This window comes from Haplochromis burtoni, unplaced genomic scaffold, assembly GCF_018398535.1.
Source record: "Haplochromis burtoni strain Fernald_Lab_line unplaced genomic scaffold, NCSU_Asbu1 Contig_65, whole genome shotgun sequence".
NCBI classification, from domain to species: Eukaryota; Metazoa; Chordata; class Actinopteri; order Cichliformes; family Cichlidae; genus Haplochromis; species Haplochromis burtoni.
In genome coordinates this window covers 556,188-569,590 of record NW_024582426.1, presented here as the reverse complement: position 1 = coordinate 569,590, position 13,403 = coordinate 556,188, and the positions used below count along the sequence as shown (strand labels likewise).

The 13,403-nt window shown below is 39.7% G+C and overlaps 1 protein-coding gene across 3 annotated transcripts; it reads right to left on the bottom strand.

Moving 5' to 3' along the window:
• Positions 1–279: 279 nt before the first annotated feature.
• Positions 280–11,981, bottom strand: LOC102311872 (flavin-containing monooxygenase 5). Of its 3 annotated transcripts, none has more exons than XM_042221344.1 (11): positions 11,923–11,981; positions 6,257–6,395; positions 5,947–6,135; positions 5,685–5,850; positions 5,465–5,607; positions 5,052–5,248; positions 4,341–4,476; positions 4,024–4,243; positions 1,388–1,460; positions 952–1,204; positions 280–849 (listed from the first exon to the last, which is right to left on the bottom strand). In XM_042221344.1, the coding sequence occupies exons 2-11, from the start codon at positions 6,386–6,388 to the stop codon at positions 703–705; spliced, it is 1,656 nt and encodes a 551-aa protein (XP_042077278.1). In that variant the 5' UTR covers positions 6,389–6,395; positions 11,923–11,981; the 3' UTR covers positions 280–702. The 3 variants fall into 3 exon arrangements, with proteins under 3 accessions (XP_042077278.1, XP_042077277.1, XP_042077279.1); XM_042221343.1 differs by lacking the exon at positions 11,923–11,981 and adding an exon at positions 8,844–8,934; XM_042221345.1 differs by lacking the exon at positions 11,923–11,981 and adding an exon at positions 6,779–6,916.
• Between the last annotated feature and the right edge of the window lie 1,422 nt (positions 11,982–13,403).

Genomic DNA, 13,403 nt, shown 5'->3' with positions numbered 1-13,403 from the left:
AAAGCGCTTTACACATCCAGTCATCCACCCATTCACACACACATTCACACACTGGTGATGGCAAGCTACATTGTAGCCACAGCCACCCTGGGACGCACTGACAGAAGTTTATCTTATTTCATTGTCTCACATACACCAAGTGTGTCGATGACCCCTTGACCTTGTATTTGATAAGAAGTTAAGTGAACAGATTCACAGAGACTGATATTGTTAAACCTCATACAACAGGCCAAGAGACATCAAAAACAGAACGTATAAATTAATAAATAAAACAAACAATTCGGAGCACATACTGAATATTTATAAATTATTCAGTACAGCTTTTAAAGTCTTTAATAATGTAATATACTGCTGACAGAAAACATGATAATCTGCTGTAATATCTTACAGTGTATAACCTCTTAGCATATCAAAGAAATAAGTAATCATAGGATCCTAATTATATGTTACCCTAGAAATGGTTACAGTACTTAAATGAGTCAGTATATGACATTAACAGATCTTCTTATAATGGTATTTTATGCAACATGTCAAATCCAAGTCAAGCCTCTGTCATTGTTTTCAGTGTGGTGTTACTAACTATGGGAATTAGTGACTGGTATTGTCTCTTAATAGCTTCACTGTTATTTCTCAAATTATTTTGAAACCCTAAGTATCAAAGGAGGTGCAAGATGAGATACTGGTGCTGGGTTTCTCATTCAATCAGACTGATTGTGGACGCAGCTTGGACACGAGGGTGGAGATGGTGGTTGGGTTGCGGTGGATGTAGTAGATTGCAGCTCCTCCAGCCATGAATGTCAAGCTAAGCTTGATCAGGAAACCTGTCGTTGAACTCTGTTGTGCATTCAGCTGGAGGAGACATATGAAAGGATTATAAGAATACATCTTTGATTGGCTGACCGGTGCATACAGCAAAACTCAGAGTATGCAAAATAAACGCTTTTTTCAGACCTGTCTAGTTTTTAGAGGTTGGTACATGCGGTCATACTGAGTGAAGATTGCCTTGCGTGCCCCCTCCCATTTTCCTGGTCCCATCAACCGGTACTGGTAGGCTGTAACAGGCCCCCACAGAACTTTCTTAAATAGAGGGAAGTCTGTGAGGAAGAGCCAGAGGAGATTTGGTTGCACTCCAATGTCCTTTGCTAAGTCGTCCATGTGCTCAACAAAGTCCACCTGCAGAGGTGTTAACTTAGACACAACGTAGCTGTAAAGAGGATAAGTCAAAAAACAAATAAGTTAACCAATAGAATATTAGACCCACACACCTAGTTTTAAACAAGGAAGGGTTGAAAGGTTTAAATGATTTCTTCACTTTTTTGGTAAATGATTTGCAAAAAATATTCTTATTATTACTAAATTAAAGAGGGGAAAATTAGTTTTTAAATACTTTTTTGCAATCTTCTTGGTGTCATTCTCAACAGCTTTGATCATGGCCTGGTTTGAGGGCAGTTTCTTATGTCCTGAAGAGCAAAAGAGAGAAAGCAAGAGTAAAGATAGTGACTGTGTTGATATGTAGATGTTGATGTAATGATAAGGTTTACCAGCAGGGGGCACTGTATTTAAGAAAGCTCATGAATGCCTCCAGGGGGAGCACATAAAAGAAGACTAGTCTGTGGCGTGGCATAAGGATGTTAATAAAATGTTTTGGAGCATAAGTGGATGCTGTGTTATTTTTAACAAGCGCTATGAAGACAACAAATGGTACCAGGAGTAAAAGTGAAAGTGTGGAAGCGATAGCAGTTCAAAGTTCTGTTTGAGATGGAAATTTGAAGCCACCAGAAGCAATGTCATTTTGGTGTAAAGGAAATAACATTTTTGGGAGACAAGTTCTCTGCTGGAGGTCTTGAGCCAGATGAAAGAAAAAATAAAAGCCATTGCAACCATACCACACCCAACAGATAAGAGAGGTGTGCTCAGAGTGATGGGAATGATCAACTTTGTTGGAAAATTCATACCTAACTTGTCAGTGAGAACATCAGCACTAAGGGAGTTACTTCGTGATTCCATGGAATTTAAATGGACAGCGAGGCATGAACAAGAATGGAATGATTTAAAGACCACACTGACAACGCGCCCAGTGCTTGCATATTATGATCCAACTAAGAGTCTGAAAATCTCAACAGATGCCTCAAAGAATGGGCTTGGAGCTGTTTTACCTCAAGCTGAAGAGGGGAGCTGGAAACCAATTGTTTATGCTTCTAGATCCATGACTAAGGCTGAAACCAAATATGCTCAGATTGAGAAAGAATGTCTTGGGCTGGCATATGGATTTGATATTTTTCACTGTTATGTTTATGGTCTTTCTACCTTTACAGTTGAGACAGATCATTGTCCTCTTGTGTCAGTCATTAAGAAAAATCTGAATGAGATGTCGCCGAGGATTCAGCGTCTCATGATGAAACTGCAGAGGTATAGTTTTGACTTGATATACACACCAGGCAAGTATTTAGCTTTAGCAGATGCACTGTCACGAGCATCACAGGTGTGTCAAGCAAGCTCCACTGAGAAAGAAGTAGATGATCATGTTAATATGATAGTGGAGTCTCTGCCAGTGTCTGACGCAAAGATAAAACAAGTATGTGAGGAGACAGCTGCAGACAGGGAGCTGCAAACAGTGATGGAAAATATCCAAGGAGACTGGCCCAAAGGGTCCTGTTCAAAGTATTATCATGTTAGATCAGAGCTTAGCGTGGTAAATGGACTGCTGTTGAGAGGCAATAGGATCGTGATACCACATAGTCTGAGACAGGTGATACTTCAAAGAATACATGAGGGACACCTGGGAATAGGAAAGTGTAAAAGGAGGGCTAGAGATACTGTGTACTGGCCTGGTATTAATAAAGACATTGAGAACATGATCGGAAAGTGTGAAACATGTAAGAAGTTTCAGAGCAGACAGGCAAGAGAACCCATGATGATTCCTGAACTTCCTACAGCACCGTGGAGGAAAGTAGGAACAGATTTATTTCATTTTAATGGGAAAGACTATCTGTTGGTTATAGATTATTACTCTAATTTTCCTGAGATTGCTCTGCTTACAAGTACAACTGCTAATAATGTGATCACACATGTGAAGTCCATCTTTGCCAGGCATGGAATACCAGAAACTGTCATTAGTGACAATGGTCCTTGCTATAATTGCAAAGAATGGCAGAATTTCCCAAGAGCATATGGCTTTAAACATGTCACATCAAGTCCTCAACATCCACAGGCTGAAAAAGGAGTGCATATCATCAAGCAGCTTCTGAAGAAGGCTACAGACAGTCAATCAGATCCTTATTTAGCTCTGCTGAGCTACAGGGCTGCTCCTCTTGACTGTGGTTTATCCCCTGCAGAACTGCTGATGAGTCGTAAGCTACACACAACTTTGCCCTGCTATGCAGAGAGCAAGCAGAGTGAAGAAATTATAAAAAGCAAGAGCATCTGAAATGGAAACAAAAACAGCAATATGACAAGGGAACAAGAGCACTTGGATTGCTTGCAAAGGATGATGTAGTGAGAATCCAAGATCAGAATGCATGGAACAGGAAAGCCATTGTTCTTCAGGAAGCAGGTCCAAGATTATATGATGTAAGAACTGAAGAAGGTCATGTGCTCAGAAGGAACCGTCGCAACTTACTGAAGACTAAAGAGACATTAAGGGAGGAACAATGTGGTGAGGAAGATGAAAATGCTGATGTGTCACATGCAGAGACGGTGTCTGATTTGAAACTACTAGATGGACATGAGACTGTGGAGAAAAGTGAAGTTGTTTCAGAACCTGTATTGAGGAGGTCATGAATGCCTCCAGGGAGAGCGCATAAAAGAAGACTGGTCTGTGGTGTGGTATAAGGATGTTAATAAAATGTTTGGAGCGGTAGCTCGCAATCATAAGTGGATGCTGTGTTATTTTTAACAAGCGCTACGAAGACAACACAGTGACCAGCGACAATCATTAGTAAAATGCAATGTATTTGATATTTAACTGTAAAAATTTTTATTTCACCTCAGTTTTTAAATTTTCTTTTATTGGAAATTCCTCACCTTTGAAGACACGAGTGACAAAACGGGCCTGCATTTCAGCTTGAGGCATGATGGCTCCGTCAGAATGGATAAAACCCACAATAGCTAGGGTAGGCTGCTCTAGGATTGGAGGAAAAACATGTTTGTACAGTCCAATACGGTGCCCAGACTTGTATATGGCATTTTTTGGCAAGTAGGGGAAATCGTAGTTATATCCTGTGGCAAACACAATCAGGTCCACCTGTAATAAAGAGGACAAGAAAGAAGAGCTGAAATTGTTTTTAATGACATTAAGAACTGGAATATTTAAAGCACATCAGATAATTTGGTTCTCTGACATTTTCTGCAGTACTGCCATCATCAAACACCACAGTGGAACCACGGATCTCTTTTATGTTTGGTTTGACGATGACCGACCCAGACAAAATCCGGAAGGGCAGATCGTCATTGATCACTGGGATCTGGCTGAAGAGCCTGATGAGGTGAGGGCAGCAGAGGAAAGACAGACATGTAAAATTCATATATAATAATATATTCTGATAACTACGTGGTAAACTACATGGTAAATGCCCTGCATTTATATAGCGCTTTACTAGTCCCTAAGGACCCCAAAGCGCTTTACACATCCAGTCACACACACATTCACACACTGGTGATGGCAAGCTACATTGTAGCTACAGCCACCCTGGGGCGCACTGACAGAGGCGAGGCTGCCGGACACTGGCGCCACCGGGCCCTCTGACCACCACCAGTAGGCAACGGGTGAAGTGTCTTGCCCAAGGACACAACGACCGAGACTGTCCAAGCCGGGGCTCGAACCGGCAACCTTCCGATTACAAGGCAGAACTCCCAACTCTTGAGCCACGATTGCCCACATGCCCAATAGACAAATTATGATTTAAATAGTGTTCACTTCATAGCAGATACACAGTCTATGGACAATTTTGGTATGGTGAACAGTTTAGCAAACAAGATGAGACAATCAGCTTATATGTGATAGATTGCATTCAGCGAAACCGTGGCGTTAGGGAAGAATTTACATATCCCACCTGTGTTTGGGTTTGAGGCCATACATGGCGTGATCATACATGGAGTTGAGCTTTTTCTCACCAAGCCAGTTGAGAAATCTCATTGGCAACAGCCTGAACATGATATGGACAAAGCGTGTGTTGAACCTGTCCACTGGAAGACCATTGTCAGAAACCTGACGAATGACCCAAGCACCACTACGAGTGCTCAGATACATCTGTAAGACAAGACACAGAAAGAAAGAAGTAACACTAACGTGAAATTGTCTTATCTCACGGGATGAAGGGCATCCTTGTACTCTTTATTTTAGGAGGTAAAGCTTGAGGAATGAGGATGCAAAAGGCACATCAAACCAGATTGGCACACTATCAGACAAAAAAAGGGACACTAAAATGTTAGGAAGAAAGCTGAGCACTTAGAGAGCACTATCAACCTGCTCTGCAACTCTGCTGCCCTCCACCGCGATGTCACCTCCTGAGTTGCCGATGCCGATGACCACAACTCTCTTCCCATGCATGTCTTCAGGCCCCTTGTAGTCCCAGCTATGGGAGTATTTTCCTTCAAATGTCTCAATTCCTTTCAGACAACAGAGTGGAATTTTTATACAGTCATGTTTTAACATTTATCATGTGGTGGTACAGATATTCACTCACCTGGGAAGTCTTTGAGTGGCAGGTTAGGATAGTTGAAGTGGCCCGTGCAGCAGATAATGGCATCAAAAATGTGGTTCTCCTCGTATCCATCTCTAGTCTCAGTCACCACATCCCACTGACCAGTGCGAGAAAAGTCCGGTCTCTGTTTCACACTCTTCACTTTGGTCTAAGATACAATAAATATAATAGCAGGTCAGTTTATACATATAAATATTAATATAGGGTATATTAAAATTGATCGCTCTTCTTTCTATCTTGCTACCTGGAAGCGAATGTATTGCAGTAGTTTAAAGTGGTCTGCATACATTCTGAAGTAGTTCAAGATTTTAGAGTGGTGCATGTAGTTGGGGTAGTCTGCAGGGATTGGGTAGTCACTGTAGCACATCATCTCCTTCCACACATTGATAGTAAGGGAACGATAGATACTAGCTCTGTTTGGTTCCGACACTTCCTGCAGAGAAGACGTTCCAGACAACAGATGTTAAGAAATAATAGTTTAAAATTGTACATTAAATTTTATATGAAAAATAGTCACAGTCAGTAGTGAATCTTTCTCTAGACTAAAGTCTTGCCTTGAATTTCCACAGTCCACCCATGTCATCACTGCTTTCAAAGCAGGTTGGCTCCATGCCCTCATCCAGACAAGCCTTTACGCTGGTCAGACCACAGGGTCCTGCCCCGATCACTGCTACTTTGTGAACCATGATGGATCTGCAACAGGAAAAAAATATTTATCAAAGGAGAAAAAAGGGAAAATTAAAGTTAAACAAGACACCGTATAGTACGATATCGTACAGGAAGAGACAAAGTTGCAGTGAAACTCAATACTGAAAGCTTTTGTAAAGAAAAAGGGAAACCTTATTGGTTGTTTCCATTGCAACATGTATTGCATTGCTTATACAGTTGCACACTTACTTGCCGTAATATTCATGTACCTCTACACATTTAAAATTTTTACAAAAGACAGATAACTCCTGTTACAGATAGATTACACAGATAATGAAGCCGTACGTCTTAGAGCATATCTTACAGTCTGTAACCGATTGCATTTAAAAGTCATATTACCATAAACGCGAGCCCTGTGTCAGCCTTACCTCTTCTGTATAGAGCGAGATGAAATGAGTGATCCTGTCCTCCAGTTTAAATACTCAGTCAGATTTTAACAAACACGCAAACATGAAAGGCGGATGATTGATCAGCTCAAAAGTCCCAAAACAAGTCAATAAGTTAAGAAATACTCTTAAGAAGATCGTTTCTGCATTGCTTTTATGACGCTATTTAGAACCATTAAGAATGTAAAGAAGAATGCAAAACTGTGTGCCGTGTAAATGGAATACCTTGATTAAAATATAACTTAAAATATAGGTCCTGAAAACGAGGGGGATAAATGTCAGGAAAGATATTACGAGAGAGTTCTTGTTGATCAATATGTTCAATAAGTGTCTTTAAAAAATAGTTTGAAAAGCAAAAACAGTAGTTTGACCTTACCTGCTCTTTGTACACTTAAAATATATCTTACATGAAAATAACACTTACGTAAAAGTTCAGGCAAGAATCAATCTGAATATTGATCTAATTTGCACAGGCAGTCTATAAACCACATAAAATGTCTTTTCATCATGTTTGTTTTCATGTTGAAGAAAGGCGAAAATCTAAACATATGAAGAGTGAGACACAGGCACTCCAAACACTCTACGTGACCAGGGGCTTCTGCACATTTTTATAAAGTATTTGCTTTGAAACACAAATGTCAGCATTTCCTTATCAGACCAATCGATTTTTGTGTTTGGAGGCATTGATAGGTTTGACTCAGTATCTATGCTTTGGCTTCTCTCTTTCTTTTGTAAGTAAACATGCTGCAGATTCGAACCCTTGAGAAGCAGATTACCAACCTTATGTTCTTTTTTATCTTTAGCTCTCTGAAATTTGGCAAACAGACTTTGCAGTATTCAAATGCCCCCAATGTTTCAGTCCTTGGGTTTTTTGAGGTGTTTGAGTTTTGAGTGTTTTTTCCCTAGTATCTGTAGTTTTGATCTTTTTTTACTGGAAATCTGGATTCCTGTTTTGATTCATCTAGTTTTTCCAGCAGTTTTGTGTTATTTCTTTTGATATAATTGAATCTGTTTCTGTTTTCCTTGATGGATATTTAAGTGATGAGTCTGATTTTAAGATTGTGTGTTCTGGTTTATGCCTTGATTTTTATTGTTTGCAGTGATTTCAGCTCCCTCTTGTCTTTCTGTTAATGCCTGATTACCTGCCTCTATGTCCAGTGAAAGTCTAGTCTCCATGTTTTGGTTAGTTCCTGAGTATCTTGCATTACTTTTACTTGCTCCTTTGGAATTATTTGGATTATTCTCACTTGTGTCTCATTCATGTATAAATCATCTACCCCTGCAAATGATACAACCATCTCAGCCTCCACCATTGGCCACATGACCAGTCTCCACAAGGAATTTATCTATGTTGCCAAACTCCTGTCTGGCTTGGCACTCTCCACAGGTCCCATTTGTCTTACCCTATCCTAAATCCTTGGGACCTGCCCGCTTGAGATCTCTGTTTTCTGTGTTCCCACGCTCGCACACAGTTTCCAGATATAATTAATTTTCTTCTTTTTTTCTTCCTTTTTCCTTCCAAACTAAATCCAGCTTCTGCTTGTTTTGTCAGTTAGCTTCCAGTTCAAATCATTTTAATTTTATTTCATTTATATAAAGCCAGCTAACAACAGTTGCCTCATTTCTGGCGAGAACTCACTTCTTTCTGTATTCTTTGCCAAGAAAGGCAGAAGGCTTCTTTCAGATTCCTACCCCCATGACACTCTTGACCCACCCTCTGTGGAATCTGAGAGTAAAAAGCTTGGGTCTCATGTTACACCCCTGAATGATCCCAAATGTAACAAGCGGGTGTTTCCTCAGTGAAAACTTTTACTCAAATGATATATCTCAAATATATAAACAATTTAGAATTAACTAGATTAATGGGTTTACACTCGTACATTACAGCTCTATCACAGGCTGTATTTAACCCATTGCTGGGAGTTTGCTCACACATTGCAAAACTTTCTAACTAATATACATATTCTTTTCATACTTGGAATAGTATTAACATGCACCTTTTTCCCTCCATAACTCATTTTAGTAACACTCAACACTGTAAGCATACCTGCAGGGGAGAAATAACCACAAAAGTGACAAGCTGGTGCTTCCTCACTGAGAACTTTTACTCGAATGAGGATTTCCCCCAGCTAAATGGGTGGAGACAAAAGCAATCAATCTCAAGTGACCCGATTCAGACCACTTCGTAGATCACAGATAACACTTAATATTTAACAGTAAGGGAGGAAATAAACAAAGTTTACTTTAAAAATAATTCTCAAACGTATCTTATAAAATGTCCTATACCTGTGTAACCTCCTTAGATAAATCACAGAATATTAATACTGTTTTTATTAAAAAATGTGTTAAAATTTGTTGTTATTTTATCTTCTTGCACGCTTCCCAACAAAATAGATGCTGTCTCGACATTAAACAATTGCAAAATCTTCTCACAAATGTTTCTACTTTCTCTCGCTCTCTTTTTTTTTCCTAGTCTCTCATGAAATTGACATTGAAGCTCTTTTTCTGCCAGCTTGCACACGAACAAAGGTCAGGGGTCACAGTTTAAAGACACAGACCACAATCCATAATTGGTAACAGAGTACCACATAAACAGTCTATGGGTATTCTTTGGAAAGTCCACGAGTTATTAAGAGCAATTAACTATGCAGACAACATTTTCAGTGCCCATGGCAATGGTGTTTGTGAACAGTCTATGAATTATTCATGGCAACAGTCTGCACACAGACTTGCATGAGTCCATACATGAAGGAGGGCTGGAAGTATGGCTGCAGGGGTAGCAGCCATGGGACGAGAAATGGAGCGTAACACACAGGTAACAACACGGATACTGGCTGGACACTGTAAAAGGAAGGAATGCTGCCCTTATCATAGGTCATGCATCTTGCTGGGTGCCTCTCTCGCTCTCTGTGGCAGGTGCCTTTTCAGGTTCAGCCACTGCATTTGAGGATAGGTATGCATGCGGTAGGTTCCCATCAGGCAAGTTTTAAGCATGTAAGTTTATGTCCAGATTTTCACTAGGCTCACTGAACTCGAAAACTACGAAAACTGGCTTTTCAAATTTTCCTCCTGCTGGTGTGCAGTTATGTACAATATCCATCTCTGATTGACCAAGAAGGCTGTTTCTTTCCATTGACAGGGTGGAAGCTTGGAGTGGTTATTAATGTAGCTCATACTCATCTCCACTGTCTTCCTCAGATTCTTGAATTTGCGTTTCAGGCCGGTGCCTCCTTTCCTGTTTTCTTTGGTCCCTTCTGGGGGCTCCAGTTGTGTCAACAGGCGATTGATCACAGGGCATTAAGAAGTTTCTGTGCAGGCCTCTGGAGCGTCCTTTTCCCCTTTCTGGTTTCACTTCATAGATTGGCAGGTCAGAACCCACTGGGCTCACTTCTATGTGAACTATGTTCTCCCAGGAACAGATTGGCTGGTCTTCCCCTGGGTGTCAGATTCTTAATCAAGACATGTTCACCGGGTTGCAGCACTGAACTTCTTTTGTGTTATAGTACTTCTTACTCATTTCAGCAGCCTTTTGAGCATTTTGTTTGGCAATGCCATAGACTTCCTCTATACCTTCCTTCCATTTCTCTACATACTCATGTTGATCATTGAACGCTGACTTAGAGTGCAGCCCAAAAACATATCAACTGGAAGTCTGGGTGATCTCCCATGGAGAATATAGAATGGTGAATAACAAGGTTCAATTAGTTTTAAACAAAAATATCTGGTGGAACTTCCTCCAAAGAGCTACTTTTTACTTTCTTACTCTGAGTACATTTCATAACCTGTCCTTTTTCACTTGAGTAAAGAATTTGAATTTGTTTTTGAACTTTTACTAGAGTACTTTACAACACTAGTATCTGCGCTTCTGCTTAAGCACAGAATGTCTGTACTTTTTTCACCCTCACTTAGGGCTATGAGCTCTGGGTAATGACCAAAAGAGGAGACCAGGAAATGCTGGAGAAAGTTTATATCCCAGCTGGCCGGGGAATATCTCGGTATCCCCGTAGGGAAACTGGAGGAAGTGGCTTCTCTACTTAGACTCCTGCCCCTGCAACCCTAATCTCTATAAGCAGCAGAAAATAAATGGGTAGATGGCCTGGGGAAAAAAAGCCTCCTGTGAAAATTAGGGTAGCTAAAAAGCAATATCCAAATGTAAATAGCCTAACACATCTAAAAATATCTCAGTCCACCTGAGACACCATCGACTTAAATAATAGCTTACCTGCAAAACCTACAAGCCAATTGAGCCACAGAAACATTTAACTAGATAGTCTTTGATCTAAATTTCCTCACCATGTTTTTGGATACACCATCAGGTTAGGAAGTATATATATATATTTTTTTTTTTTTTATTTAGAAATACAATAGTTTTGCCACTAGTTAAGTGTGAGCATACTGCTATTGAGTGGAAAATGGGGGTTAGCTCCAAGTGGAATACAAATAAATCATTATTTAGTTTAAAAGAAACAAACTTCATGTGTCATTTAGGTGCTTTACAGTACAAATAGCAGAAAAAACTGTTCCCAGCATTTTGCTGATTACACAGTAAGCACTAATGGGTTTAGCTTCATTTATATTTCTGGATTCCCAGGATACTGCACAGCACAGCAACCCTTAGTCCCCACTTCTGTCATAAAACTTTGTCAGTTCCTAGAACTTGAATGAAGGCCAAAGGTGATTTTGCTGTAATAGCACTGAAACTTTGGAATGACCCTTTGGATGTAGTTTGCTCAGCTAATTTGCTCTGCAGTCATATTTTTGCAGCCTGTTGATACTTTGCTTTTACAAGCTTGCTTTGGATGTCAAACCTATTCTGTACTTTTCACTTTCATCTCTGCAGTTATGCATTTTACAGATTATTTCTTTATCGCAACCGTGCACAGCACAGCAATGCAAGAATGAAAATGTAAATATTCTTTTTTGGGTAGTCACTTTGTATAATTTTTCAGCCTCGACTGTCATGCAATTATTTTTTATGTGCACATGTGGGAATCAGCCCCTGAAAATGCAGAAAATCCAGGGATTAGAAATGATAAATTTACTTGTGCTATCCCAAAAAATGTGTGTGCATGTGTGTCAGAGTGTGTAGGGAAACAAAACTGAAGGATGCCAGGTTTCTTTCTTACCTTGATCCTGGTATGTGTGTTGGCTCTGTGTCTGGAAAGAGGAAAGAGAATCATCAGAGCACCGACTTTTATAGCCCTACTGAGACAGCGACCAATGACAGGCTTCCCCCTCCCCAACATAGGGATGAAAAGACCAAATGTTCTTCTAAGATCGATTAGAAAGGACGTGGTATGCGTCATGTATATAGATGCATTTTATTTGAATATTGAAGAAAAAAAAAGAATTTAAGTTGTTTTTTCTTTCAAAGAAACATACAGAAAAAATAGTAATAATATATTCCTGTAGCATGTACTGTAAATGGGGGCGGTCTTAGCTCGGATGATTTAATAAAGCAGTTCTCACCTCATGGGTGTAATTGGCAGCCAACCCAGAGTCCTTTGTAGCTGTGGACAGGCATAAGCTCATTAGGGAAGTAAAGCTAATCGGACTGTTAATTTAGCATGTTGTTTGATGACTTTTATAAAAAGGTAACAAAAACTGGATCTAGTTGTAAAACAAATATTCTTTGCTTTACAGTAGGTGGTGTGTTTGAGCAGAGGCTAATAAACAACTGTAAGAGATGCTCTTTGTAGTTCGTGAATGTGTGCGCATGCCGCAAAATAGGTAAATGATTGATAGCCAGCTGCCTCCCTGACTGTGTGCCCAGCCTGGACATAGATCACAGATGGCTTGCAAACTCATTGTGTAATTATGAATGGCTACTAGAAGCCATAAATCAGTTAAAATTGGGGTCAAGAGGTTCATGGGTTCAAAAAATGCCCCCAGTGCCCACTTTGTTGCTTCTCTGAGTTGGGTGTAAAAAAAAAAAAACAACAACCAAAAAAATGTACATTTGAGTTGCAGAATAGTGACGAAAAAAAAAGAAGAATAAGCCGCATATCAGAAAATCAAAGAGAGCATACAAGGTAGTGGAGAGATAATACAGAGAGAAAAAGGACAGAAAAGTAACACTGACAGGGAGAAACAGACTTTGCCCAGCCTGATGGAAATTTCCACTCTGGCAGTGAAACGAAATCTAATGTTCAGATTAAGTTAAGCATAATGCAAAACAACAAAACAAGGTTCACTCGTTAGATTGTAGTTGTTAACGGAGACATTCCACCAATATTACACGTATAAATAAATGAAACAATAATTATTCTTAAGCAATAAAAGCTTTGAATTCTGGGACAGTTTGGAACACACTTCTGTGTTCTTCATGTTAAAATCTTTTCTTTATGGTTTTCAGGTTTAGTCAGGAGGGTAATAACAAACTGAAATGCAAAGCAAACTTGCTTCTATTATTGTTTTTTGGCTAAAAAAATATTTCAATAGATACAGTGTGCTTTTTTCTGTATGTACGAACATGCTGGGGAGTGTGAATAATTGGCTTGATTTCCATCTGTACAGTTTTGTTTGGCTAAAAAAGGTTCAGTGTGTTGAAATGCATGGAAAGGTATCAAATGACGGCAAAAGGGGTTGAACGAGTTTATAACCCCCC